Source organism: Aythya marila (genome assembly GCF_965140915.1).
Source record: "Aythya marila genome assembly, chromosome: 2".
NCBI classification, from domain to species: Eukaryota; Metazoa; Chordata; class Aves; order Anseriformes; family Anatidae; genus Aythya; species Aythya marila.
Genome location: NC_139043.1, coordinates 82,348,949 through 82,376,208, shown reverse-complemented (window position 1 = coordinate 82,376,208; position 27,260 = coordinate 82,348,949). Strand labels below are relative to the sequence as shown.

Sequence of the window (27,260 nt, the reverse complement as noted above, 5' to 3'; positions counted from 1 at the left end):
TATAACAAGGCATTTGTGTAAAAAGCTTGGAGAGTGTTAAGAAGATTCAGTGCATGCTTTTCACTGCTAGCTGTTGCTTTTGAAGGAAGAATTTTGACTTTGAGCAATCAACCCCACTTTTTCTGTGGTGTTGGAATTAGTGATATTTTCTAGCTGTAACCTAAATCTTTTAGATCTGTAGCTGAGGAGAGAGAACAGTAAGGGCTGCAGCAGACTTTGAGCTAAGTTTGTTAGCTTTGAAGCCCACTGGTCATTGTGGAGCTGAGCAGAGGCTTGGGCTGTTAGACTCCTGGTCTGATCATTTAGACCTCCTTTCTCTGTGGCTTTTGTCCCGTCTTCGTTCTGTCTCTTGCTACACAAAATCCTCAATGTGCTCTTCTTGGCAAATGGGCTGGGCTGGTCAAGGCTAGACTTTAGAAGAAGAGTTGGTTTTACTCTCTCACCCCATTTAAGAGGGTCATAAAACATAAGATGAATTCCCTTTTATGTCTAAGTTTCTGGCATTGCAGCTTGACAGAAATCCAGAGCTGCTCTTCCCTGCTCTGAGTTTCAATTGGTGCCTTGTGGGGAATGTGTCCAGTGGAGGTGCTTTCTGAAGACCTTGGCATCTAGGCTTAGGGTCTCTAGCAACTACACACGGAGTGCTCTGGAGAGGATACTGATGGATTCTTGAGTGACTGAATTTATTCATTCACTTTTGGTCTGTCTTTTTAAAGGATTTTTTAAAACTCTGCTTAATAAAAACTCTGTTTAATAGCATGGATTTACAATGGAGAGCTGATTTACAACGAGAAATCACTCAGGAGTACTGAATGGTGTTTCTCTGCATTTCCACGGGAGAGGAGAAAATAGTCCGTGCATCTGTGGTTGAGAACATGTATGTGAAATTCAGCTTGTAGGAATGACTGCTATTGTACAAGCATTGATAAAGACAGGCTACTGACTTGAATCTGATATTTACTAAACATAACATTTTGTTTCCACTAGCAATGCGTTGAATATAAAATTTTATTTTAAGTATACATTTAAGTGGAGCCACCTCAGTTTTTTTAAACCCTTTGAATTGAGTGGATTCAGAATTACCTTCATTTGCATTGCTAACAATTAAAAGCTATAAACTGACCATTCAGAATCTGCACATCGCAACAGGGTAAAACGATGTAACAGTACTCATGCTCTTCTGGTATACTCTATGCCTAAACGTGGTGCTAGTAATGAAGTTAACACTGAATATTGTCTAAATGCTAGCCAACAGAGTAACATAACTCTGCAATTAAATTTCATCTGTATAACTGCTGATTCAAAAATTAAATATGTAACAAAGCACCAGTGCTAGAGATGTCAGACTGCCCATCAGACTTGAATGTGATGGTAATATGTAATTGTAATGCTATCATTAGTCTTCGTTTCACTTTTTTTTTTTTTTTTCTTTGACAGGTATTTCCTCATTGTAGGAATTGTGACAATGTACTCACTGATAATCCCAAAATGCGATTTTAAGCTGGTCTCTGAATGACAGTGTTAGCATTTAACTTGAAATCTTGAAGTGGTTATTCATTCAAGTGTAGGAGTTAGGCTTTCCAAAAGCATTATGAAGACTGCTTTTGCAAACAAGAATGGTGTTAAGCTGTGTTGATTTGTTTTTGACGTTTTGTTTTTCAGGTGGCAGAGATAAGCGTGGAGGCCCCATCCTAACGTTTCCAGCTCGTAGTAATCATGATAGAATACGGCAGGAAGACCTTAGGAGACTAATTTCTTACCTAGCTTGTATTCCTAGGTAAGTGATGATGAGCCTTGATACGCTCTGATGCTGTGCAACAAAACAAAGGGAATATATTTCAGTACACGTAAAAGCTAAGAGACTGAGTGGTTAAAGAAAATGAGCAAATTCGTACCAAGTTCTGTCAGTTACTGTTTTCAGACAGTTTTTGAAAAGGCCCAAGTAGTTACTCTGCCCTGTAGAAGGACGGCTGTTGGCAGAATGTCTGGCGTGCTTTAGCTGGAAGTAGTTTGTCTTGGAAATAGTACTGCCGTGCTACATAGCTGTCACTGGGGAAAATTTGTGAATACAACTCAAAGGCATTCAGTACATCAATAATTAGAAACATGGTGGTCATCATTCACAATATATCTTGCGTGGACTGGGGTTGGCACAACACTCCAAACTGTTATTTGCGTCGGACGTGTTGAATCAGGACGCTATAATTTAGGAATAACCAGGAGAAATGTATGTAAAATTTGCTTGTACAGGTCTCAGATAAACCTGTGGAGAGATCTGTGAAACTACTGATATTACTGTAAAAAATTAAACTATGTATTACAATGTGTTATTTAAACTAATCACCAAATCTAGTGCTTGTATGTGTGCATGTATATATGAATATATATTTAAAAATGTATATATTAAAAGAAATAGTAAAAAAAAATTGTTCAGATAGAACTTTGTTCTTGAGTAGTAAAACTAAGGAGAAAAATGAGCTTAAGACACTGATTGTAGGTTTATCTCAGATTCCGCCAACATTTGGTACAGACTAGAGCAACTCCAACTGTGCTTGAAAATGTTTGCATGCAACTTGCAGGACCAGTTGTCAAAATCTCCAGGACAACATGCCAGAATGTATTTTTTTCCATATTTCTGTAAGGTGTTAATTTGTGTGCACTCTTCCTTGCATCTGATGTAATCAGATAGCAGTTTCAGATTGACATAAGTGTTCTCATTAAGCAAAGAAAAACAACTGCCCAAAACAAAACAAACAAAAAAAAAGCTAAACCTTCACAAATTCTAGTTGAGAGTGTTTATGGCTTTCCTTAGGATTAATTGTTGGTAATTCAATTTCTCTGGTATTTACTTCACTTTTAAGCTTAGGAGTACTTAGTGTTTTTTCTTTATTTTTGATTAAACTGGGAGATTTGGAGAGACAGAGGAAGGGAGAGGAAAAGAAGTCTTGAAATTTTTACCTTTGAAAGCATTTGATTTCACATTTGAACGTTTGAGATGTATTCTGGTCCTCTAGATTTTTAAGTTACTAGAGACATTAATAGCATCAAAATAGGCCCTAGAGAGTTTTGTGGAGATAATCTGGCAAATACAGTTGTATTCTGGCAAAAGGAGTATGTTAATCAATAGATTTAAAATAGAAACTTTGTACAGGATTTTATATCTCTGCAAACATGGCAAAGATTTGAGTATAAAGGGAGCTTTATTAAAAGCTAGACTGATTTTCACACACATCATGTTTTAGGGGGCTGGTCATGTAACTCCTTAACCTAGAAGTCCTGGGTCTTCTCAACTGGTGCAAAATTTTACCAAGTTTAAGTCATCAACACTTACTTGACCAGCTATTAGTGCAGTTCAGGTTTACCAAACAGAGGACCTTGGCTGACCAAAGCCTCCCAGAACAGTTTTTATTGTTTTGATCCTTAGCTAAGAGGGATTTGTCTTTTGTCATCTGATGGGGCCACATGAGTGGAGGACACATCTGCATCACGTGGTGAGCAGCTGCTTTGTGCATCCTAGTAGATGTACACCTCGTGAATTAGTGGCAAGCAGTCTTCCTTATGCAGTAGCCAGTTTGTGTGCTTGGATAGGGATGGGCTGAGCAGCTCTCATGTAACATGCAGCCTTTCAATAATGGGTGTGTCTTAGCTTCAAAACAATATTAGGTTTTGTCCTTTTAATTGTGTGTGTACCTTTGGGCAGGTGGGAGAGCCAGCATTTATCTTGATAAACTCCTTTTTTAAACTTTTTCTTTTTTCAAACTAACTTCAAAAAGCTACTCTCCTAAGGAAAGCCATATTACAACTCCTTTCAGAAGCTCTTCTGCCCTCCAGAGTCAGTCATAACTCATCTTTCTCATAATACTGCCAGTGAAGCATCCTTACTTCCTGGACACGCTAAAAACCTTAACACATGAACTCCAGAATTCCGTTTACGTTAGTCACATCCCTGTAAGTGACTAATGTACTTAAACAGCGGACATTTGGTCCCTCTTAATAGTCCATTGGCTATGACGCAGCTTTAAAATATTTTCCCTTTCCACGTTAACAAGGTTCTTGTAGTAGGCTCTCTTGGAACAAAATCAAAATTCCCGGTGCTGGTGGTGATTGCTGCTTTTGATCAGCAGCAAGTAGTTAGTGTACAATAAGTAATGAAGAAAAGAAATGAAATCTGACATTTTCAGAAAAGTTGCCAGGAAATTTTTGTATGAGGTCTGCTAACTTTTGGACAGCAAAATTGAGATCAAATTTTGTAGAAACAGGTTAGTATGGTTTTCTTCACAGCCATGAAATGCTTTCTTATCCTTTAGCTATCCACAAATTGACCCCATTACAGAAGTAGTTGTTAGTAAAGGTTTTCCCTCTGCAAACTAACATTTTTTAACTCTTAGAAAATACAAAACAAAATCTGAGTTCAAAAATGTTTCAGAAGCAGTAGGGAAGAACAGCATACCAACTTCTGTCTTCTAGAGGAACCCTTCGATCATTAGAAAAACATGAACACTGTCATCAGTAAAGTGTGTGCTATGGAGTCATTTGTAAATTAATTACATTTTGGTGTTTCTGTAAACGGTGAGTGTGTGTGTTGGGTGAAGGAGAGAGGACTGAATTCTGGTTTATATTCATGTGAATATAAAAAAGGAAAATGAAAGAGGAGGTGAAGGCAGATTATCTAATCGGCAACAAGTTTAAAGCTATCACCCACCAGGAGTTTGGCAGTGGGGTGACAGCAAACTTCCTGAGAGGTTTTGCACTGCTGTCATGAGAACTGCTTTGTGCATCAGATAGTCAACAGTGATGCCCTAGGGATGGGATTGTTAGCTGGAGAGAGCACGTTCATTAGGCAGTGTGTTGCAGTAGAAGTGCTGCGTTCAAATTTGTAATGCTTGCTTGGTAACGTTTTCTCCTTTCTTCTGCAGTGAGGAAGTATGTAAAAGGGGATTCACCGTCATTGTAGATATGCGTGGGTCAAAATGGGACTCCATAAAGCCTCTGCTGAAGATTTTACAGGAATCCTTCCCATGCTGTATTCATGTTGCACTGATAATCAAGCCAGACAACTTCTGGCAGAAACAGAGGACTAACTTTGGCAGCTCTAAGTTTGAGTTTGAGGTAATTTCCCCTATCGTATATGAATTTATGTTTATTTCATGGTTTAAGTGTGCTCAGTACTGATCAGCATCTTGAGCGGTCTCAAATTATGTTCCGGATAAGAGAGGGGTAGATGGGGCCAGTTGTTCTAGAAGAAATGTCATTTATTTCATAAGCTGAAACTAGGTAATTGTGCACATTGTCATACATACCTTTTCTGAGCATGAAAAAGATGGACTTAGGGTTTTACCCCTCATGGTAAAGTGTTAGGTTTCATCTTTATTTTGTCTTGGTCTGTTCTGTGGTAATCATTCTGTCACCACCATTCCATGCAGATGAAAGCAGCCAAATAAACCTTGCTTCTATCCTGCTTCTGCTCACAATATCCAAGTCAAAATCTAATCAAAACAGTAACCAGAAAAGTGGTTGCTGTTTTTTTTTCCTTCAGTGTAGTAGGGTAAGAAACAAGATTTCTCTGACTGAGTGAAAATACCTGCAAGACAGGAGGCTCATCAGAATTGGCATTGGAAAAGAAATGTATAAGCAAAGTTAAGTCAGGTGGACTTCAAAAGTCATGATCAACTTTTTAAACAGATTTAAACTTTTTAAACAGAGAGAAACAAAAACTTGCAAGAAAATGTCAAATTCATTCCACTAACAGTATTTGTTTGTTTTTCTTGTTTTAGACAAATATGGTGTCTCTGGAAGGCCTTACCAAAGTAGTTGATCCTTCTCAGCTAACCCCAGAATTCGATGGCTGTTTGGAGTACAACCATGAGGAGTGGATAGAAATCAGAGTTGCCTTTGAGGACTACATTAGCAATGCAACCCATATGCTGTCCAGACTGGAGGAACTGCAAGATATATTGTCGAAAAAGGAAATGCCTCAGGACCTGGAAGGTGCTCGCAATATGATAGAGGAGCATTCGCAATTAAAAAAGAAAGTCATTAAGGCTCCTATTGAGGACCTTGATGTGGAAGGACAAAAGCTGCTCCAGCGAATACAGAGCAGCGATAGCTTCCCCAAAAAGAACTCTGGGTCAGGGAATGCAGACTTACAGAACCTTTTACCCAAAGTATCCACCATGCTGGACAGGCTGCACTCGACGCGGCAGCATCTGCATCAGATGTGGCATGTGCGGAAATTGAAATTGGACCAATGTTTTCAGCTCAGGCTGTTCGAGCAGGATGCTGAAAAGGTAAGGGATTGGGGAGGGGAGGATAAAGGGGCACTGCAATTAAAGAACAATGACTGACTGACTTGGAAAGAGTACCAAGGATAATTACGAAGAATAATTTCTGTCTTCTAAAGACAAAACTCTAAGTTAGTCACTACGCTTTTAATGAGAAGTAAGGGATTTTTTTATTGATACTGAATCTTAGTCTTCTGGAATAGAGTGGATGGAGTAGTAATTCCAAGCTGTAAAGAACACAGGTAACTTTCATGGAAGAAAAATTTAAGTGGTAGCAACTTTAAAGCTTTTTCTTTAAAAGCTTTAAAGCTTTGCTCCAGACAGAAGCTTTTTCAAGCATCAAATGAAGATGGATGATGTATGCTTTATAAATACAGCTGATTAAGGATTGCATCAGTCTCCTTTTGAGTGACCCTTGGGATTTGAGTGGCAGGTAGCTGACAAAGTCTGAAGAGGTTGACGTGGCAAACTGCTTCATTGATGCGAGATTTAAGGTCCCAGGCTAAAAACTGATGTATCTTTTTTGACAATCATATGTCATTAACGGGGGACTGACTGATTTCAGAGTGTTTCGGGTTAACCAGTCCCTTTGAAGGATAAAGCTCTTGATTGACATGAAATCTGAAGAACCACCATAGCAGGCAGTGCACTGTTAGCTGAGCTCAAATAAGATCTATTTTCATATAGAATGGTTTTGCAATCGCTAACTTGCTACCATGGAACAAATAGCTTTAAGGAAGGATGGGGAGTTTTTTCTCTGGGAGAAGAAGTAACTGGACTATCCAGTCCAGTGGTAAGTATGGTCTTTGTCAGATTTCTTAAAGTATTTAACATAAGAGCATCTGAACTGGGTGAGACCAAAGGTCTACGTTAAACTAGTATCTTGCTCTCCAGTAGTGGTCACAAGCAGATGTCTGGGAAAACAGAGCAAGCAGATAAAATACTTCTCCTTCCTCTGTCTTCTTCCCCTGTACTTTCCTGTCCCCTGGTCATTTCTGCTCAGGAACTTTCAGAGTAGGACTCTTAATGTTTTCTGCTGTGTTTAAAAAAGAAACTTCAGGGCCATTTAAAGCGAATGTTTACTGAGTGTAGCTGAAAATAGTAGGGGCATGTAAGGAATTGAAAAAAATCCAGTCACGTGAATTTAGAGTCATAAAGTTATTTAGGAAATAATAAGCCAATGATCTAATACTGCTCTTTCAGGCCCAAAATGATTTTAGTAACTGTTCAGCCACTTAATCAAAGCATTAACAAAATACATTTTGATGATGCTCAAGTGGTATTGAAAAGTCCATTCTTCATTTACTAATCTAAAAGTTGCATACGTAACGTGGGCTTTAAGAAACCCCTTGTCAAATATGTGAGCCCATGGAACTGATCTCTGTCCTGCCATGTGATTGTATAGGCTCATACCTGTGTTTCCTATGTTCCTGATTCCAAGAATCTGTAATAGATTCAATAGATCCATCTTTCAAACTAGCAGCAAGTACGAGGCACCTCAAAAGGAGGCTGACAGCAGCCAGTGTTCTTGGAACTTGATTCCCCCATCAAACACTAGAAAAAGATTTGAAAGATGGTTTATGTGGTATCCCAACCCCTTTTTGGTTAAGGCCCTTGTCTTAATCTACATCTTCAATGTATTCTAGACAAGAAACCAAAAATTTTAGGAGTGTGTGATCATCTGTCTCAGTTGTCTAAACCCTTAAAACTTTTTGTTTGTTTGCGGTTCTTACCATACTGTTGTCCACTTACAATTTGTTTTTTCATGCACCTGGGTAGAATATTGGACCTGGTAACATTGCTCTGTTAGCCTGCATACTTTAAAGGATCTTTAAATGAGTGCTTACTACTCATTGTAGCCATTTCTTTCAGAAGTATCTTTTTAAGCTAACCCAGAGTGTAGGTGGGTCTTTTGAGCTGAAATATAGCAAAGAGTTCAAGACCACGTTGTGTGTGTAGAACTGTAAAACTCGGTCTTTTGTTGTGCTGCTTGGTCTTTGAAAACTTTGTTTTCCAGTGCCACTGTTAACATACCTATTGTACCTTCAGCAATGGCCATTGGTAGATAAAACCTTTCCCAAACTTTGTTTGAATATTATTTTTTTGTTTTGTTGTGTTTTTACACATCTTTGAAGTTTATTCATATTTTTTTCTGGAAGAAAGTAATGTGTAATACTGCTTAAGTATTATTATTTTTAATTTGCTTAGCAGTAGAAAAGTTATTTTCAAATCTGCCATAAAGTTGTGAGCTAAAAATATCAAACTTACTGAAATACTTTATTTCCATGAGTTGACATTCTCATTTTAAATTACTAAACTGCTGACATCACAAAATGCCAACACTAAGGAATGTATAAGCTTTGTAACATAGGGCTGTGCTCCAAGTTTGTTTGTTTACTATGTCTTTGTAGTAATGATGTTGACTTCACTGTAGCTTGAGATAAACATCTGAGGAAAAGGTTCAACAGCTGAGGATACTGGTCCGAACAGTCAGATGTCAGTACTGATTTCTTTAAAATGTAGAGTAACTTACAGGGGAAAGACAATCAGTGTTAATTTTAACTGGCAGCTCTTTCTGTCGTCTTTGTCACAGATATCTAATGTTACTTGCATGTGATTTCTTCCATAACACATCAGTGATTTTTTTTTTTCTTTAACATTTCCTTTCAGATGTTTGACTGGATCACACACAACAAAGGTCTGTTTCTAAACAGCTACACGGAGATCGGAACCAGTCATCCCCACGCTATGGAACTTCAGACACAGCACAATCACTTTGCCATGAACTGTATGGTAAGAATGGGCCTTGCTTCACAACACTGACATTTCCTCTTAGTTAAGGTAGAATTCATAAATCACAAGCACAAATCATTCCTTTTATTACAACTAGTACAACTTGTATTTGAGCAGTGAAGTTGTATAACAAAAGAAGAAAATAAAAGGTAGCCAAGGACGGAGGTACTGTGATTGAGCAACTGAATTATTTGGACCACTGGCAATATTCAGTGCAACCTTGGAACTTCTAAAATACATGCATCCAAACTCTTAGAACCTGGGATATGTGTTTGAGTACAGTTTCTCATCTTTTAGAAAATTTCAGGAATCATATATAATATGCTATAAAAAAAACAAACAAACAACAAAAAACAAACAAACAGGATCTTCAGAATAGATTACATCTCAGGTACAAAAAGTTTTGAGAAGTGCTAATCAATAGCTGAGCCCAGTGTAATAATTTTCCTTTTTTTTTTTTTTTTTTAATTTTTTTATTTTTAAGAGCACACACGTCTCTTTTCTGGTGCAGTGGCATGGAGCTAAAGCAAATATTTTACTTGTCAAATATTATCTTGTTAAGGCATCATGTGCAATTAAGAATTCAGTTTCTAACCTGCAGTGAGTGAAAGCTGCGTATTATCAGTTTCATGAATGCCCTGTTCAGACATGGGGACTAAATTCTCAAGCATATTTTGGTTCTTTTTCACTAGGAGGGTTGGAGGTGTATAAGTAACTTCAGGAGCCTGGGCCTAAATCCAGTCCCTGTCTGTCAGCTCAATGGAAGAAGAACACTACAACTCGTGTTAGAAATTAACATCCTTGGCAGTCCGAGGATGGGAATTGAATTAAAGTATGGTTGAAACAATCAACTCTTGCAAGAGGGTGTTTTTGTAGGACAGGACTACTAACTGTGGAAAGAAAGCATGTCAAAGTAAACTACCCGTGGTTATTTGTCTTGCTAAAATCATTAAAGAGATAGTGAGGCAGCTCTTGTGTCTAGTTTTGACCAAGTTAAGGCAGTAGGAGACAGCAGTAGAGAAGTAAGTTTTCTTCTGCAACTCAGCTATCTTTGTGAAAGTTTTTTTTTAACAAATAAATAAAAGCAGTGGTTTATTTTTTGCCAAGAATAAAGCGAACATTGTGGAACATTGTATTGAAGTTATACATGTATAACATCATGCATGGAAGTAACTTTGACCTTTAGGTTTGGAAGGTACAGGTCCGCTCTTGGGGCATAGCAATTTGCTGCTTCATGGAGTAACTAATTACTGCTGTTCATTGCTCTGCACATAAAACGCAACAGAAGGGCACTCAGAGGAGGACAGTAGGTGTCATTGACATGAGATGACTTTTGAAACTTGGTGATATTGGATATCCTTCCAGGCTGTTCTTGGGCTCATACTGTACAGGTTAAATTATTCTTGTTCTGTTAGCCTCTCCTGATGTTAGTTACTGTGACTTCTTCTTCAAATTAGGTGGCTTGTTTTCTTCTCCTTCATTGTCTTTAAAAACAAACAAGCAAAAAAAGTCCATACTGTTTAGATGCTAGCAACACTAGGAAGCACTCGGGTGATGTAGCATAATCCCCCCTGTTCTTAATCTTTTGATTTTAATCTCTGTTTTGTTTGCAATAGTCAAGTGTGTCAATTACACAGGGCTTTTTCTCATCTTGCACAATGATTTCTTGAAGCATGTAAGGAGCAGTTTAAATCTGGAGCAAGCATAGTCCCCATGAAGTGGTTCTTTCCCATAGAATGAGAAAACAATTAGCCCTTAGTTTTGATTTCAAGAGCATTCAGGTTTTCTGTTTTATTTGGTTAACTAACCAAAATTGAACACATATAGTATGGGGGGAAATTATGCTGAATATGACTTGAAAAAATGACATGAGCTGATTGAAATTTGACAGTTTTTAAGTGGGAAAATACCACTCCATCCTAACTCCTGCGAAGCATGTTCAGTTTCTCCCTGACCTCTCCTCAGATGTGTTCTGTGTTCACCAAGCTACTGTTTTGTTTGCTGCTGCAGTCAGCACAACTCTTCAGTAATCAGAGCTCATTTACGATCTCTTAGTGAGTGCTCTAACACTAGAGATGGAATTTCACTTCTAACACATCTACAGCAATGTAAATTTATCCAATTGGATGGCATGGAGGAAGGAGGAGTGGCAACTAAGTATTATTATATGCTGGAGATTTTGAAGGCTTTTCATTGTGGCCCTAATTGGCCCCTGATAGATCTTGCTTTCCAGGCAGTTTCTGTAGGCTCGCTTTAGGCAGGGAAGGGCCGTTCAAAGGATAAATGCTGCCCAAGCAGCTAAATACCTCTTGCACTTGCTCACAGCTTAACCCTGATAATTGATGTTGCAGCTGCTTTTCTTAACACATTGTGATTGCTGCAGGGCATATGCTCCCTTCGCAGCAGGTGCTACCCTCCATCAATGGCTGGCTCTCCCATCTCGCCTTCCTTCCCAAGTAGCAGCTTGGCTTTCCAAGAGGTGCAGGAGGGCAGCTTCTGCAGCTGCTTCTGCCGAGCTCGAGTGAGAAAGTATCAGCCTTTGGGTGAGATGCCAAAACTTTAATCTGGTCTTCCAGTCTGAAATGAGCCACCTGGTTGTAAACCATTGTGAAAACTACTTAGTTCCTGTTATCAAAAAGAGTTGGCTACATCAAGGGTAAAGAAGGTTTGCTGAATTTTTCTTTTTTCCTTTCAATGGCTTTCCGCCATTCTTAGAACCCAGTTTTCAGTATTACAGCACAAAGTAGCTGGAAGTTTAAACCAAATGTGAAAACAAACAGGTGAAGAATATATTGGGGGAGGAAATTTAGCTGCACTTTTAGCAGTTTCGTTCTCAAGTGATACATCTAGGCATCTTGCATATTCAGTTTGTGGTAGACACATGTGCAGAGGATTTCATTCACAAAAGTCTTAAGCTTAACACGCAGGCTGGTTCTTGTGGCAATGAAACTGTCCTGGGGAAAAGCTGGATAGGTGCAGTGATGCATGTCAAAAATGGAAATATGTTTTGTTACCGTTACTCAACACACACATTGGTATGGCTGGAAAGGATGCTGTCTGAAATACAGTTCACATGTTCAGCTGTAGGTAGGCATGTGATGTCCCGTTACTGAAATCAAGAAGCTGTGCACTGATAAGGGGCAAGATCGTTTCTTTAAAGGGCAAGTAGTTCCCATCTTCCCTAACCGTGTGGAAAAACAGTATCTTAGTGATTCTCTCCTCTAAAGACGAATATGTTCAGGTTGGAAATTAAGTGAAATTTCGTCTTAGAAGGAGTAGTCTGGCATTGGAAAGGGTTGCCCAGGGAGATGGTGGAGGGTGGTGGTCTCACAGGTGTGGGTGGTCCCTAGGGGTGTTCAAGGAAAGGTTGGACCTGGTGCTTAGGGACATGGTTTAGTGGGTGACATTGGTGGTAGGGCAGTGGTTGATGATCTTGGAGGTCTTTTTCAACTTTAATGATTCTATATTTTTTTCGCTATCATTTAAAAGACCTGCTTTCAGCAACAACAAATTGCTGTTGACAAGTCCTGAGATTTATGTGAGCTAAGCAATGCTCAGTTCTACCTTCAAGTTCCTCTTCAGATGACTAAACCGATGCTTCACTTCTCAAAACAAATTTTTACTACCTTTTAGGGTAGAAACTTGCAAATAAGACATTATAGGAGTTGTAAATACAAAAAAAAAAATCCATCTAGGTTTTAAAATGCAGAATTTATGCTGTGATTGTACTATTAGTCATCATGGAAGAACAGGAGGGACTGATACTGTGTCCACTCTTATTCTTGCTATTTTCTGCAAGTTTTCTGTGACACAAGGGAAGCTAAAGCAGTCATATGAGATATGGGTGAGGAGGAGGATGATGTTATCTGTTTGTATATCTTCTTCTATTTTTGTTGCTGGATCAAAGGGCCTTGCTTTCATTAAAGGTTAACTGTGCCCCTCACTGCATAGGTGAGGGCCAAAATGATTGGAAAGCAATGCAACCAAAAATAAGCTTTCCTTGGAGAAGGTTGACTGTCTACTGTCAAAGGTAGACTACTATGACTACTTCTTGTCTCAGCGTGCTGATAGGACCATCAGTGGAACCAATGTTTAGTAGCCATAATCCAGAAAGTCTTGTTACTGTGTCAGTCATGAGCATATTGGTAAATCAATTAATCCTGTTCCCAGAACAGGCTGTTGGCATACACTAGACCACTTTATCAAGGTGGCAATCAAGTAATCAGTTTCACTCAAAAAGAAAGTGCCAGAGATGAGCACTGGTGAGAGAATGGGGAGCTTGAAATAAAAGTATGAACATAACACTTGGCTCTTGCTGGGATTACAGAGTTAAAAGTTTCAAGGATGACAAACTTGCCTTGGCTTGCTCGAGTCCAGCCACAGGGACTGGTAAAAATGAAAACATTAAGAAGGTCAGGTGGGGTAAAATCAACTTAGCTGACAGTTCGTGTGACTCTTTCTACTGCTTTGTACTACTGATATTTTTCACTCTTGATTCCTTTTATTTAAAATACATTTTGTAACCACACAAAGTTGTCATTTAAGATAGACTTAATCACCATGTGAATTCTAAACTCCCCTGAGTCCTCTTCAGCACAAAAGACCAAAACCGTAGGTTGTGAATTGTGCAATTTTTGTTATGTGGTGGTTTTACCCCGCTGGGCAGCTGAGCTCCACTACAGCCGCTCTCTCCCTCCCTCTCCTCAAAGGGAAAGGGGGAGAAAATACGATGGAAAGGGCTCAAGGGTTGAGATAAGGACAGGGAGATCGCTCAACAGTTAGCATCACGGCCAAACAGACTCACAGGCAGATCAATATAATGTCTTACCTATTACTAGCAGGCTAGAGCAGTGAGAAACTAAAACCACCTTCCCCCCCATCCACCCTCTTCTATGTCCTCCCCCTGAATTGTGCAAGGGAACAATGAATGGGGGCTGCGGTCAGTCCCTAACATTTTCTCTGCCACTCCTTCACAGTCACTCTCTCCTCCTGCGGGGGCTCCTCTCCACGGGCTGCAGCTCCGGCCCGGGGCCTGCTCCTGCGGGGGCTCTCCATGGGCCGCAGCCTCCTCCAGGCCACATCCACCTGTTCCACCGGGGGCTCCTCCACCCACGGGGGGGCTGCAGCGTGGAGATCTGCTCCGTGTGGGACCCATGGGCTGCAGGGGGACAGCCTGCTCCACCAGGGGCCTCTCCCTGCACAGCCCGCAGGGGAACTGCTGCTGCCTGCCTGCAGCACCTCCTGCCCTCCTGCTGCACTCACCTGGGGGGGCTGCAGGGCTGCTTCTCACTTCTCACTCTCCCAGCCTTTGTGGCACAGCAGTTTTTTCCCCTTTCTTAAGTCTGCTCTCCAGAGGCCCACCCAACATTGCTCACTGGCTCAGCTCTGTTGAGCAGCAGGTCCCTCTGTAGCCAGCTGGAGCTGGCTCTGATCTGACATGGAGCAGCTGCTGGGCTCTGCTCACAGAGGTCACCCCTGCAACCCCTCACTACCAAAACCTTGCCACATAAACCCAATTTTAAAATTTGTTTTAAAACAAATTTAAACCCTAGTTTAATTTTTCTTTTATTTTTTTTCTTTTTTCAACTAATAGCTTACTCAGGCAGGGCTTTCAGTAAAAATACTTAGAGGTTTAACAAGAAGTCTCTCAGCTCTCCAACCAATCTAAAATCCTTAACAGAAAGGGTATGTTCACCTTCAGGTATGTTCATGTCAGTGGATCATGAACTGAAGAAATACTGTTGCTAAAAGCGCTACTGCAAAGGAGCAAACCTTGTTTCACTTTTAAAAATTATTGGAGGTGCTGAACTTAAGATTTCTGAAAAATTGCCTTGTTTCAGTCAGTCCTCCTAGAGAGCTAGGTCTGGTTTAGATCACTGTACTTACTGATGTGATGGGGAGCATCCCGATGAAGAATGACGCAGCTGTAAGGACAGGATGAAGGCATGGGTGTTTACTGTGAGAAAGGGAAAATAAGTGAAAAGCAAAGGAGAAACAATGGTGATGGTGGTGGACTATAGTCTTAGTTTCCCTGGGTCTACCATGAAAAATACAGGAAAGTGAGATGAAAAATTTGAAAAAAGTTAGAGCGGAATGAAATTATATTTAACTTGTTACAATACTGATAGCAACATTTAAATGGTTACCTGAGAATATTTTGAGGACCCACATAGCTGAAGAACGGGTTAACTATTTCCTCCATTGTAGTCTGTGTGTTGCTGGTTTTATTTTTGTTCAAGGCAAGAGACAAAGTGACTTGTGCTTGTTCTGCAGCTCCCTTTACTGTTGCTTCAAGAGAGATAAGAGGGGGCTTACAAAACATTTAAATCATTAAAGCGGGTGTTACTTCATACATTAATGCTATACCTTGCCTTATTCGCCACTTGTGTGGTGAAGTGGCAGATGAATTGGAAATTCCATTGCTAGAACAGTGCTAAGATATTTTCATTGCAGATGATTAGTTTATAACTCACTGCAGTACATTACAGAGGTGCCAGTTATGATGCTTATGGCCCATGTCACTGGGGTGGTTCTTTTTAACACTGGATGCTTAATATTCTTTGTGTCAGAAAACTCCTGTTAGGAATCTTAGCACTAAACAAACATTTTATAAATGGGTCTAGGAAAATCAGGAAATAAAATAAAGCCTTCAGGGCATCTGCCAGCTATGTTTTGTATGCAGTACAACCGAAGTTCAGTCAAGCTGGCAGGCTGTCACCTATATTTTTCCATGTACTTGCTTTTCAGGCATGCAGCAAAGAATGACAGTGCACTACAGCTTGTGTTAGGCTACTAATCATGTCGCCTTGTAGCGAATAACTCTCTGCTGAGGAGCTTTCCAGATATTATAAGGTGTCTTTTCAGCTCTTGGCTAAAGGGTATTGTGAGAGAAAATAATTGTACTACATACATTAATGTACTTACTGTGCACACTGTAATGCTGTAACTTGAGATGTTCCCTTTTTAGTTTTCCTACATTGTTCGTGTGTAATACAATGAAGGAATTGAAGTACTGCTTTAGCATTTTGCTTTTTAGATGGCTGGTGAGTATTTAGAAGCTGCAGTTGTGTTGTGTAGATTCACATAATATAAATGAGATGGCTAAAAGAAAGTCTGTAACAGTTACTACCTGATAGCTGTTGTTTCTTTAGCTGAAATGAGGATGTGAATCCATGCAATGAGTAACAAGAAGTCAGTTCCTGGAACCAAAGGAATGAGTGGAAGATAGCTTGGAATGGTGCTGCTGAAACTGTGCACAAAATATATGTTTGTTATATAATAATGACAATAAACCTGCCTGTCCCTTTAGAAAATGGAATAATATTTGTAAACCTTCAAGGATTAGTTGGACGTTCCAATTGTAGTGAATTGCTCTCTGGAGTTCTTTTTCCTCGTTAACTAAGTCTTGATCTCCTGGATCACTGCATTCTAAAATACTGGAATTTAAATGTTTAGTAGATGTAGGTATGTCAGTTAGTACGGGATATGATAGCAGAAAAAGTTGTTGAGATTGCTACAGGATTTTTTTGAGGAAAGGAACGTGGTATGCATAGTTTGGAAAGTGTTCAACTGTCAGTATATTAATTCATATTCGTACTACTGCAGGGGGTATTCCACATTTGTGAAGCCAGATTGCCACGGGAAGCTGGATGCATTTTAACCACAGCTTGGTTTTGATGTACTTAGCGGCCTATTTTTGTGCCCTGTCCTTCATCAGTGTGCTCCTGTTAACCAACGTTCCAGAATTACCAAAATTCTTTTATTATGATACATAGGTATTTAAAGTAGCAGTCTAATTCAGCCTTTATGCTCTTCTCTTTTGACACATGTTTTTTCATGCCATTGTCCCATGTACTTGTTTTCTGGATTCATTTAGCAGTCTAGCATTTATGCTATTACACTTTAATACATGTAGGTGCAAGTGCTCTCAAGTCGTCCACAATTTGTTGGAAACAACAGTTCTGTTCTCCTATGGTTGTTCAGGTGTGCTTAAGAGGAAAGCAGAGGCGTGAGAGATAACAATGAAAAGGTAGCATTGTGCAGGGAAGAAAGACAACATAACACTCCTGCGTTCAATTTAAGTGGACCAACTGAGGTGCTAGCTGTCAGGAAAACTTTATGCCCACCCTTGCATGTGTACATATATACACATACAACTATCAGAGACCTGTGCCAACTACCTCTCAGACAAGTCAGCAGAGCAAAGCCTGGGGGAACTGCGACACTCACTCCTTTGTCAGGCCCCGGGCAGCAGCTCAGTGCCAGCAAGTAGTGCTTCCACCTCGGGCACAGCGTCTATATGGCGTTGGGTGTCCCCAGTCCAGTGCTCCCCTGACCTCTTGTACTGGTAGGAGGATAGGCAGATTTCAGCACAAGCTGCCCAGCAAATCTATCCACAGTAATTTAACAACACAGATTTCAAGAAATTTGGGGTTTTGTTCCTCTGTCATTGTTGATTTGTGGCCTTTACTGAGAGCTGTCGCAGTTGGTTCTTGCCTGCATTGTTCTGTCTCCCTTGGCTCATGATGCTGTGTTACCCAACCCTTGACCAGGGCAGGCTGCGGTGCTGCTGCTGACAAGTAGCTCACTGCTCCGTGCCTTTTCTTGCCTACTGGAATTTCAGAAAGCACTGCACAGACAGGAGGGAAAACATTGCCTTAAAGAACATAAAGAGAATGATTATTTTTTCCTGCCCAACTATTGTTTCTGACCATGTTTGGCAGTTTGAGCTCGTGTAAATTTTTAGAATATAGGCAAGAGTGAGTTGCTAATGGAGGCAGCCAGCTGCAATTCGCACTGCAGTTCACGGAAAGGACCAGCAACTGTGCTCAGCACAGCACCCATGTCCTCAGCAGCGGTGATGTGCCACAGGGGCCTCCATCCTGTGGGAGCTCCAAAAGGAAGATGCAGCTCTGAGGCTGCAGGGAGTGCCTGTGGCCTCTTGCCAGGGCTGGGGCAGCCAGAGGTGGTTTCCTTGCCCACAGGAGGTGTGCAGTTATTAAGGAGCTGTGCTGCCAAGTGAAGGAGCTGCAGGAGGAGGTCAGCAGACTTGCAGAGCATCAGAGATGATAAGAGATTGACCAGATCTTTTCCATGACTCTGCAGCTTGAAGAGCCCAAGCTGCTAATTGCACTGAAGGGAGGCTCAGGCGGAGTCTGTGCCTGTCTTTTTGGGAAAAGGGAGTTGCCGTGATGTTTCAGGTTGGATGGTGATGGCTTCTGGCACAGGGAGGAGGGTTCCTGCTCCGCCTCAAGACTTGCAGCTGTAGAATCGGTTCCCTGACCTCATGGCTGACGAGGAGCCAGGAGCAGTGTCAAATGAAACATCTGTGCTGGCTGAGGTTGAGCCACACAGGAGCACCGAAGGAAGTGGTGAGTGAGAGCAAAGGGAGTTCCCTTCTGCAGGGGACAGAGGACCCCATCTGCAAACCCGACTGTCTATGGAAGTGTGCTTCCTGTTGTGGACTTGGACTTGGGATGTTGCAGAAAGACTGCCAAAGCTTGTGCAGCCCTCAGACTATTACCCCCTGCTGCTCTTCCACGTGAGCACCAGTGATACTGCCAGGGCGACCTGGAAAGTATCGAACGTGGCTCTAGGGTCAGCGGTCGAGGGCTTGGGGGCCCAGATGTTGCTCTCCTCTGTCCTGGTGGTGAGAAAGTAGGACTTGAGAAGGAGCAGGTCAACAGCTGCAGGTCAACAGTTGGTTACACAGCTGGTGTTGGCAGCAGGGTTTGGCTTCTACAACCATGGGACCCTTTCAAGGCTGCTACCTGACTACATGGAGCAAAAGTATATTTGGCAGCATGCTGACCAACCCGTGATGAAGCAAGTACAGCAAAGGGCCACAGAGATGATTATGGGATTGAAGCATTTATTGGACAAGGAAAAGCTGAGAGAGCTGGGATTGGTTTCCAGGGATAAGAGGACACTCAGAAGGTTTTTTAAATACCTGGTGGGAGGGAGTAAAGAACACAGAACCAGACTTTTCCACACGGTAGCAAATAACAGAACAAGAGGTAATGAGTACAAGCTGAAATACAATGAATTCCCTTTAAACATAAGTTTGAAACTTTTTTTTTTTTTTTTTTCCTGTGAGAATGATTAAACACTAGAGCAGGTTGCCCAGAGAGATTGTGTTGTCTCCACCTGTGGAGATTTTCAAAAGCCCACTGAACATGGCTCTGAGCAACCTGCTCTGATTGACCCTGCTTTGAGCAGGTGTTTGGACTAGATGATCTCCAGAGGAGATGGCCAGCTTCAGCAATGCTGTGATTCTAAGAACTTTATTCCAGGTATATGAGAGTCAGCCCTGTTAAAAGAAGCGTCAACCCAGCACTGTGTACGTGTGGCTCTGAAGGACCTACCTAGAAACTGTTTGGTAGTGAAGCTATTTTTGTTTCTGACTTTGAAGAAATCGGAAACACTCGTTTGCTTCCTTTGAAAAACACTGTTTGTTCATACAGAATCAAGAACGGCTTTTAGACACTTCAGGTCAAAATGCATACGTGAGTTGGAAGGAAAGAAAATTACAGTGACTAAGAGCCATTGTTTAACAGTACTTGTAAGCTAGGGAATCTTACTGGTCAGTGACCTTATTTGTCTAGTTCTCAGTGTTAAGATCTGAGGCAGTACAGTGGTAGGAACATCATATCTTAAAATGTTGAACTCTTTAGAACTCAGAGTTCTGTGTTTTGTTACTCTAGAAGTCGAAGTACTTCCAGAATTGATGTGTTTTTAGAATGTTGTTCCCCATGTACGTACCATTGAGAGATCAAATGCATGCTGATGATACTTTGAATTTCCTGTATTGCATGTGTCTAAGTGTCTTGTTGACTTGAACATCCACGGTCAGCTTTTCTTCTTTGTAGTAATAATGGGTCTTCACATAACATAACTTTAAGCTAATCCTTGAGACTCCCTAGTCTTTTCAAGTTGTCCTTCTCTCTTACCAGTGATATCAATCGGCTGCTACAGTATACACCTAGATTCCAAAATCAGGCATGTACAAATTCGTCAAGTAAAACCAGTCTACTAAGCATTGCTGTATTAAAGGATAATTTTATAGAAGTATACTTACATATTTAAGTGGTCTGCAAACTAATTTTTCCCTTCATCTTCTCCACAGAATGTGTATGTAAACATAAACCGCATCATGTCAGTGGCAAATCGCCTGGTTGAGTCTGGTCATTACGCTTCACAGCAAATAAAACAGATCGCTAGTCAGCTGGAGCAAGAATGGAAAGCGTTTGCTGCAGCCTTGGATGAACGTAGCACACTACTGGATATGTCCTCCATCTTCCATCAGAAAGCTGAACAGGTTAGTGCATGTGGAAGGAGCCAACAAAAGTTTTCGTGCTGGAATGGTGAATTCTGTTGTACTTCTGTCCAAATCACAAGTAAATAGAGTGTTTAAAAAGGTCGGTTAGAAAGCCAGAGCATTCATTTCTGACAGTTTCAGCTAATGTTCCAATGGAAACTTGTTCTCTGTAGGACGGCCTGCTACCCTTATATTCTCCTCAAAATGCCTCGCCAACAACAAAGTGAGATAAATCTTAGCCAAATTAGATACATGAGTCAAAATTAAATAGACATAAAAGCTTAACTATATGAAGCTTTTGAGTTGAAGGAAGGGAAGAAAAACATTTAATATAATCAGTATCAGTATAATGCCTTTTCTATCTCCAGAAATCATTTGCTTGTTCTATTTACTTCACCACTCCACCCCAATGAGAGAGAAGTGTTCACAAATCAGTTCTAGAATTGTTAGTATTTAGCTCCTAATAATTGCTTGTAGAAAACCAAGCTGAACTGGCCTGAAAGTTGAGAAGTTAATTAAGTCTTCTGAATCTAAAATTGTGGTGGGAGATGTTTACTTAGTATCCCGTAAGAGATTCCTCCTAAATTAAACAAAAAATTTAGCTGTAGGCCCATACCAATTATTTTAATTAAGTCATTAACCATGTGTAACTGCAAGAGAGGAGGTATATATAGGGGAATAGGAATAAATATCCTCAAGTTAATCGTCTTGATGGTGAAAGCATGTTTTTCCCCTCAAGGGAATTCAGTTCTGAAGGAGTTGCTATGCGTGTGCTGTTGAGTCACCCATTGATATTATAGACTGTCTACTGTGTATGTCTCTGGTGAATTTGGAGGGCAGAGGTTCTTGAATGCTTATGGCTGACTGAAGCTCTGGTATGCCGTACAGCTGCCATAGATACTTTTCTTTCCATTTGCAATGCTAGATTGGATCTAAGAAAAGGTCTCATGTCTGATATAACTTTAATTTAGAATAATTGAATGGACCAGTTGGGAGTTGATGATGACTGCAGAAATCGAGAGAAGCAGCACACCTTATTATTTTAAGAAGTGTTTTTTTTCCATTTTCTACTATACAGAAATTCTACTTCATAAATGCCCAGAGATTAGAAATGTGAACATACTAAGATGCAAATACACAGTGCCTCTCATTGTTAGTGATGACATTGGTTTAACCTTAGAGAGCTTAAGGTAAAGTATATAAACTAACGCCACTATAATAAATATTTTTATCAGGTTTTAAAGAGAAGCTGCACAGAAAGAAGAGGAAGAAATTGTTTTCTGCTGTAAAAGTCACAAACCAGCTTGAAGGATGTGTTAGACACATCATGATAGTTGATCAGCATTGATGCTCTTCTAATTGCTGAGGTTATTTAGGTTAATTTTTAAGCATTGTTGGTCTTACATGTGTGAGAAGGATGGTAAAACATGAACAGATATATCCTCAGACTGAAGTGTCGTCCTGTTTTGTAAAAAATTGAGTTTAATCAGAAGTCAGGAGAGTACATTTTTTGTGTGCAAAGAATTTTGTGGACAACTGTGGTAGTAGTTGGTGTTCCCTTCCTCAGTACTACATAAATCTAAAGAAGGGGAAAGAGAAGAATGAGAGAAAATACTGCAGTATGTTCAGGGATTCATTTACTTCCTCTCCTTAATTGTACCTTTTGCAGTTTTCACTTGATTAACTCTGATGGATTGTCATAGTTGCTTTGTGAGATACCTGGCCTTGATGCATTAGCTGTTGACAGTGGAGAGTGAGTTTGGAGTGAGAGGAATGACCCCTTTAGAGACTGGTGATGCTTGACCTACATAGAAATTATTAATAAATAAGTAGCGAAAGAAATAACGCACCCTTCTTGAATGCATGTGTTCCCTTACAAGCTACATGTAAGTGTCATTGCCTCAGACACAGAGAAGACTGTACCCAACTGTGAGTTCATGCTGACTGGTACAAAAGATGCAGCTCCATGGTCCTACGTGGAGCTTCTTTTAATGTTCAGTGCTTAATGTTAGAGATTTGTTAAAACTGTCCCTTGATTAAATGAGAATTAAGCAAGTATCTAAGAAATAAACACTTCACCACCCTTTCTTCCTGTAGTCAAACACTAGTGGAATACCAGAGGTGGTCTGCGGATTACTTTTCCTCAAAAGACGACATGTGACCCAGGAATTAAGATATATGTAATGAGAGAAATGCCTTGGCTTCTTAAAGCTTTTGAGACTAGAGAACTTCACACAAAGAGAAGACAAATTTAGTTTACAAGCTGTCACACGTGTTTGGCTAAGCTAAGTGTAACAGCTATGAAAAATCCTAGAAACAAACAGATTCTTTTTTCCTCTTTCCTTTCCTAGTGTAACAAGGGTATAAAATCCATGCCCCCTAGCTGTCAAAAATAAGTTGACAGAACTTTTGAAGTGCATACAGCTGTGATGACAGTTTCTGTTCTGTCAGGGCAGCTTAAGCTTCAGAGATAACTTGAGTTATCCGCAGAAGAGATTCTGTCGCAGTATCCTCAATTTCCCCTGCAAGGTTTGACTTGAGCGGCTATGCTGACATAGCTGTGTGCTCAAAGTACAGTGTTAGTCCTAAGAGACCCCCGCTTAAGTTGTAAATCCCTTACGTGCTTGCTACTGTAGTAGCTTGCCAAATGGATTTAGTGCTGCTCTGGATGGAGAACTTAGTGCTGTGGGGACTAAGGTGTGAATTTACTGTGCTCTAACACGCTTTGCCTCCTTGACACTCTTTCCAACAAAAGACAACTAGGAAGTGTTTCAGTGAACCATTAATTGGCTTTCACCATTAAGTCTGTGTATGTGAGTGTGCACAAATGCAAAATAACTTTGTTTCCTCTAAAGGTTTTTAAAAAGTGAGGGAATGGCTTAATTAATGTACCATGAGTATCTGCACAGGGAGTTGACAGGTAAGAGGGTCTGTAGCATGTTTTTACCTATTTTTGTAGACAAGATCTTTGTTACCTTTCATGCATCTGAAATGGTAGGTGCAGATTGAGATGAAGTTTTTTCTTAGCTGCAAAGTTGAGAAGAGGAGCAAGAGTAAACTTGAAGTATCAGCAGTGCCAACAGTTTAATTGGTGCTGAAGGCTGCCAACATGTAATTAAGCCTGCCTGTCTGTGAAGGGCTGAAAGAGTTCCGTATGTATACCTAGAAGCAGCAGTACCGTCAGGCTTGAAAATTTGTTTCTATTCTAATATAATCTTATATTAGTTCAGAAATAAATGCATTGAAGAGTTTTCACTTAACAGGTGTCTTCTCAGTGACTGTCACACAGATATTTGTCCTTTTGTGTGTTTCTAAAGTATATTTACTTATTGATAGAACCCCAAATTAAGTAGGCTATCTCTTCTCTGTTGCAGTATATGAGCAATGTGGATTCATGGTGTAAAGCCTGTGGAGAGGTGGAACTTCCCTCAGAACTGCAAGATTTAGAAGATGCTATCCATCATCATCAGGGGATATATGAGCATATTACCTTGGCTTACTCTGAGGCAAGCGTCTTCTTTGTTTCCTCAGGTTGCTGACTTGATAATATGGTGTAATATTAAGGTTGGGTCATAAACTGGCATTGGCTGTTGCATGATGTGTTAGTTGGAAACTCAAATGCCAGGCTTTCTCCCCCTAGTTTGATTCACTGTATTTTGCTGCTATTATTCAAAGTTAAAGTTAAATTTTAAGTCATCCTCCTAATCTTCTCAAAGAAATTTAAAGGCAAGATGAAACCAAACATGGTACAAACAATCCATGTAGTGTATTAAGTATGTTTAGTTTACAGTTGTGTATTCCTACCTTCTAATAGCAGTATGATACTGTCATTAAAATGTTTGAAGGGAAACAAGCTGGAAAGGTATCCCGTTGGTATGGATTGCTTTAAGTGTGTTTTGAAAATCAGTCTGTGAAACTGTCTGACAAAAAGGGCTTAACCATCTGAGGACATCATTTGACAAACCAGAAGTTATATACTTAGTTTTGCCAACCTTGGCACTTCAGTGAGCCAGCATGCCTGTGTAATCAGCCTTCATAAGATTAGCATATCCTATGCTGCTGCTCTGATCTTGGATTCTGAACATACTAGGGTATTTTTGAGAATGCTTTTTAGTATTTGTATTACTTGTAAATACAACTTAAATGCTTATTCTGAAGGTGTCCTAAAAACAATGACTGATGTATACATCATTTTTCTTCAAACTCAGTTCTCTTATGTTCTTCAGTTAGCTTAGAGAAATCAAGTGGATATAGACTTCACTACTAGCTCACAGGTATTTTTTGTATTACTTTGAGCTTTGGTTACCTCCTCCCCCTCCCTCCCCAAGTTATCAGCATCACAGAATAAAACTATTTCTGGTGTTATATGGAACTGATTGAATCAAATAAAGCAGTTTCTGTTGCAACTTACGTGGAAATACGCATTTGATTAAATCATGGTATAAAATTATCGACACAGGACATGGACACAGGACAGCTTAGGCCACAGATTGCACATTTTAAAAGGAAGTGGTGTAGGAATGAAGTAACGTTTGCGATTTATGCTTGACAAAAAAGACAAAACTACTTTGTGATGAATCAACTCTGTTATGGGCAGTTGAATCTTACGTGTGGTCACGTTTCATTTAGCGGTAAAGGAATGTAAGGTTAGTGCTGATGATCAGTCCGTATTGTTAGTATACTGGATTTTTTGCATGCCTACCATCTTAGGGCCTGCGTAAACTTTATTGCCATTAGTCACAAGTCCAGAGTTCACAAGCTGTTGTCTCGTGTAAAACACATGCTGATATCCCTGTTCCTGTTACCATCTTTGTTGATAAAAGTTATGATCTTGCCACATGTTTTAACTCATTCTTGAGAACTTACGTTATAGGAAAGCTTTTTATTTTTTTATTGTAACCTTTGTTCATTGAGAGGATCCCCTTTTTAAATGCGAGAGAGAGCGACGTGGCATGTTTGTAGTAGGTGAGTGTGACAAGAGGCAATCTGCAGTGCGTGCTCCATGAGAATGCAGCAAGGAATAAAAAGGTTTGGGCTGTCTGGAATAATTATAAAGCATTGAAGTTAAAGCATTGGGATTTTTGTTTGGTTGGTTTTTGTTCTTATTTGGTGTGTTTTTAAACAGGAATGTGAATGAATTGGAGTCTGCTGTTAAGTGTAAATAATTACTGTGGATTACTATGGTAAATACTGTTTACTTCCTGGTGATGCATAATAAAAATAAATGAGATGGGTAGATAATAGGATTGCTCACAAACATTTTGTAAATTTATCTAGAGTTTCAGAGCTGTAGCTTTTGACATAGGCACCTTTCTTCTGATTTTAGGTTATTGCTTTTCCCCATCTGGTAAAGGAATAGCTTATTCTTTAGAAATCAGAATTTGTGCAGGAACAGTAGTCATATATGTATGTACAAGTCATGTTCCTCTGGACAGGTGGTTTCATTTCCTCTTATTTAAATGTGCATTTTTTTTTTGGAGATCGATGGAGTTACCTTTCTGTGTAAAGATATTTTAGAACTACTGCTTATTATTGTTACATGTATGACTTCATTTCTGTTACAGCACAGATCTCCTTTCATTTTGTGATGAATGAACAGTTGGGAGAAAGGAGCAGTGTGGAAATTATAACAGTCATTTTTAGATTGTGATGTCTTGACAATACAATTTGGTTGCAAAGTAGAAGACAGAGTAAATGGTTTTAAGACTAGCTCTGAGTCTTATTTTACTGAGGATAATTGCTGTATACTACTAGAAAAGTAATTTATCTGAGTTTATGAGCCTAGATGACTAGTGTGCTTGAAAATCCAATAGCTGTGCCTTAAATGTTGTTACATATATCTAGCTGAAATCTCAGGGTAGTTATGCCCTGGGAAGGAAGAAAGTCTCACTGGGGAAACAGGCATGGTCATTTGCTTGTGAAGCTAATAAACTGATCAGATCAAGGGGCTTTCACATATTTTTTTCTAAATTTCATGGACTCTTGATAGGTAATTGAAGTCTGTTGCCTTCAAATATTTGAACGGCTTGTTCTAGATGATGGTTTGGGTATAGAAAGGGAATAAAAATCATTATTATAATAGCAGCTACTGTGGACTACACTTTTTTTTTTTTTTTTCTACCTGACTGGACTTTATGAGAGCTACTGTTTCAAGTGAGCTTCATTCTGTGCATTCATAGCTACTACTGAAATGAAAAAGCTTAAATGAGAAATAAACTCTCTTGTAAACTATTTATTAGAAAAGAACTTCCTTTCAGTCTGTTTGACTACTAAACAGCAGTCTTTAATTGTGCCTAAATTTAGTGAAAATTGATGAAAATAGCCATTGGGAAAAAGCCTTGGCCAATTTTCTGTTTGTGACATGGTGTTGATTTGACAGATTCTGACTGTTGTTCACATCCCACTCTTGTGGTTTTGGACGAATTTCCCTTCCTATTAGACGAGCAATTAGGAAAGTTTTTTACAGGTAGCTGAGTGATACCAAACTGTAACAGTTCTCTGAGCTTCATGCTAAAAGTGACGGAGTAGCTAACAGCAATGAAAAGTGCTTTCAACAGCCTTGCAAGTGTTAAACATCAACAGTGGCCAGATAAGGAAGGATTATTGCATTTTAATGCATGCACACTAAATGTTTTTGCCATGGTTTGAATCAGAGAAGACACTAACTAAATTACTAGCATTCTTACAGCTTCAGTAGTTAGACACGTTTTGGAAAAGAACATATTGTGCTACATGGAGAGGTTTTAAGTAATTTGATCAGGTTAAGTTTGTCTTAACACCAGTTTGCCTTTGGCTTGCCAGTACCAGTAATAATCTGAAAGTTGTAAATCATGTCAGACGAAACTCTGTCCTAAGTCCATATCTGCTGG

At 39.8% G+C, this 27,260-nt stretch overlaps 1 protein-coding gene across 5 annotated transcripts in view; it reads left to right on the top strand.

Moving 5' to 3' along the window:
* Positions 1–27,260, top strand: part of TRIO (trio Rho guanine nucleotide exchange factor) — a 243,097-nt gene that overhangs the window by 70,500 nt on the left and 145,337 nt on the right. For 4 of the 5 annotated variants that reach the window (XM_082753785.1, XM_082753786.1, XM_082753787.1 and 1 more), the window contains 6 exons: positions 1,663–1,777; positions 4,917–5,109; positions 5,775–6,287; positions 8,952–9,074; positions 20,200–20,391; positions 23,766–23,897. In XM_082753785.1, coding sequence (XP_082609911.1) covers positions 1,663–1,777; positions 4,917–5,109; positions 5,775–6,287; positions 8,952–9,074; positions 20,200–20,391; positions 23,766–23,897 — 1,268 coding nt within the window. Of the gene's footprint in view, positions 1–1,662; positions 1,778–4,916; positions 5,110–5,774; positions 6,288–8,951; positions 9,075–20,199; positions 20,392–23,765; positions 23,898–25,398; positions 25,420–27,260 lie in introns of those variants that run through there. The other variant, XM_082753788.1, reaches the window with a different exon arrangement.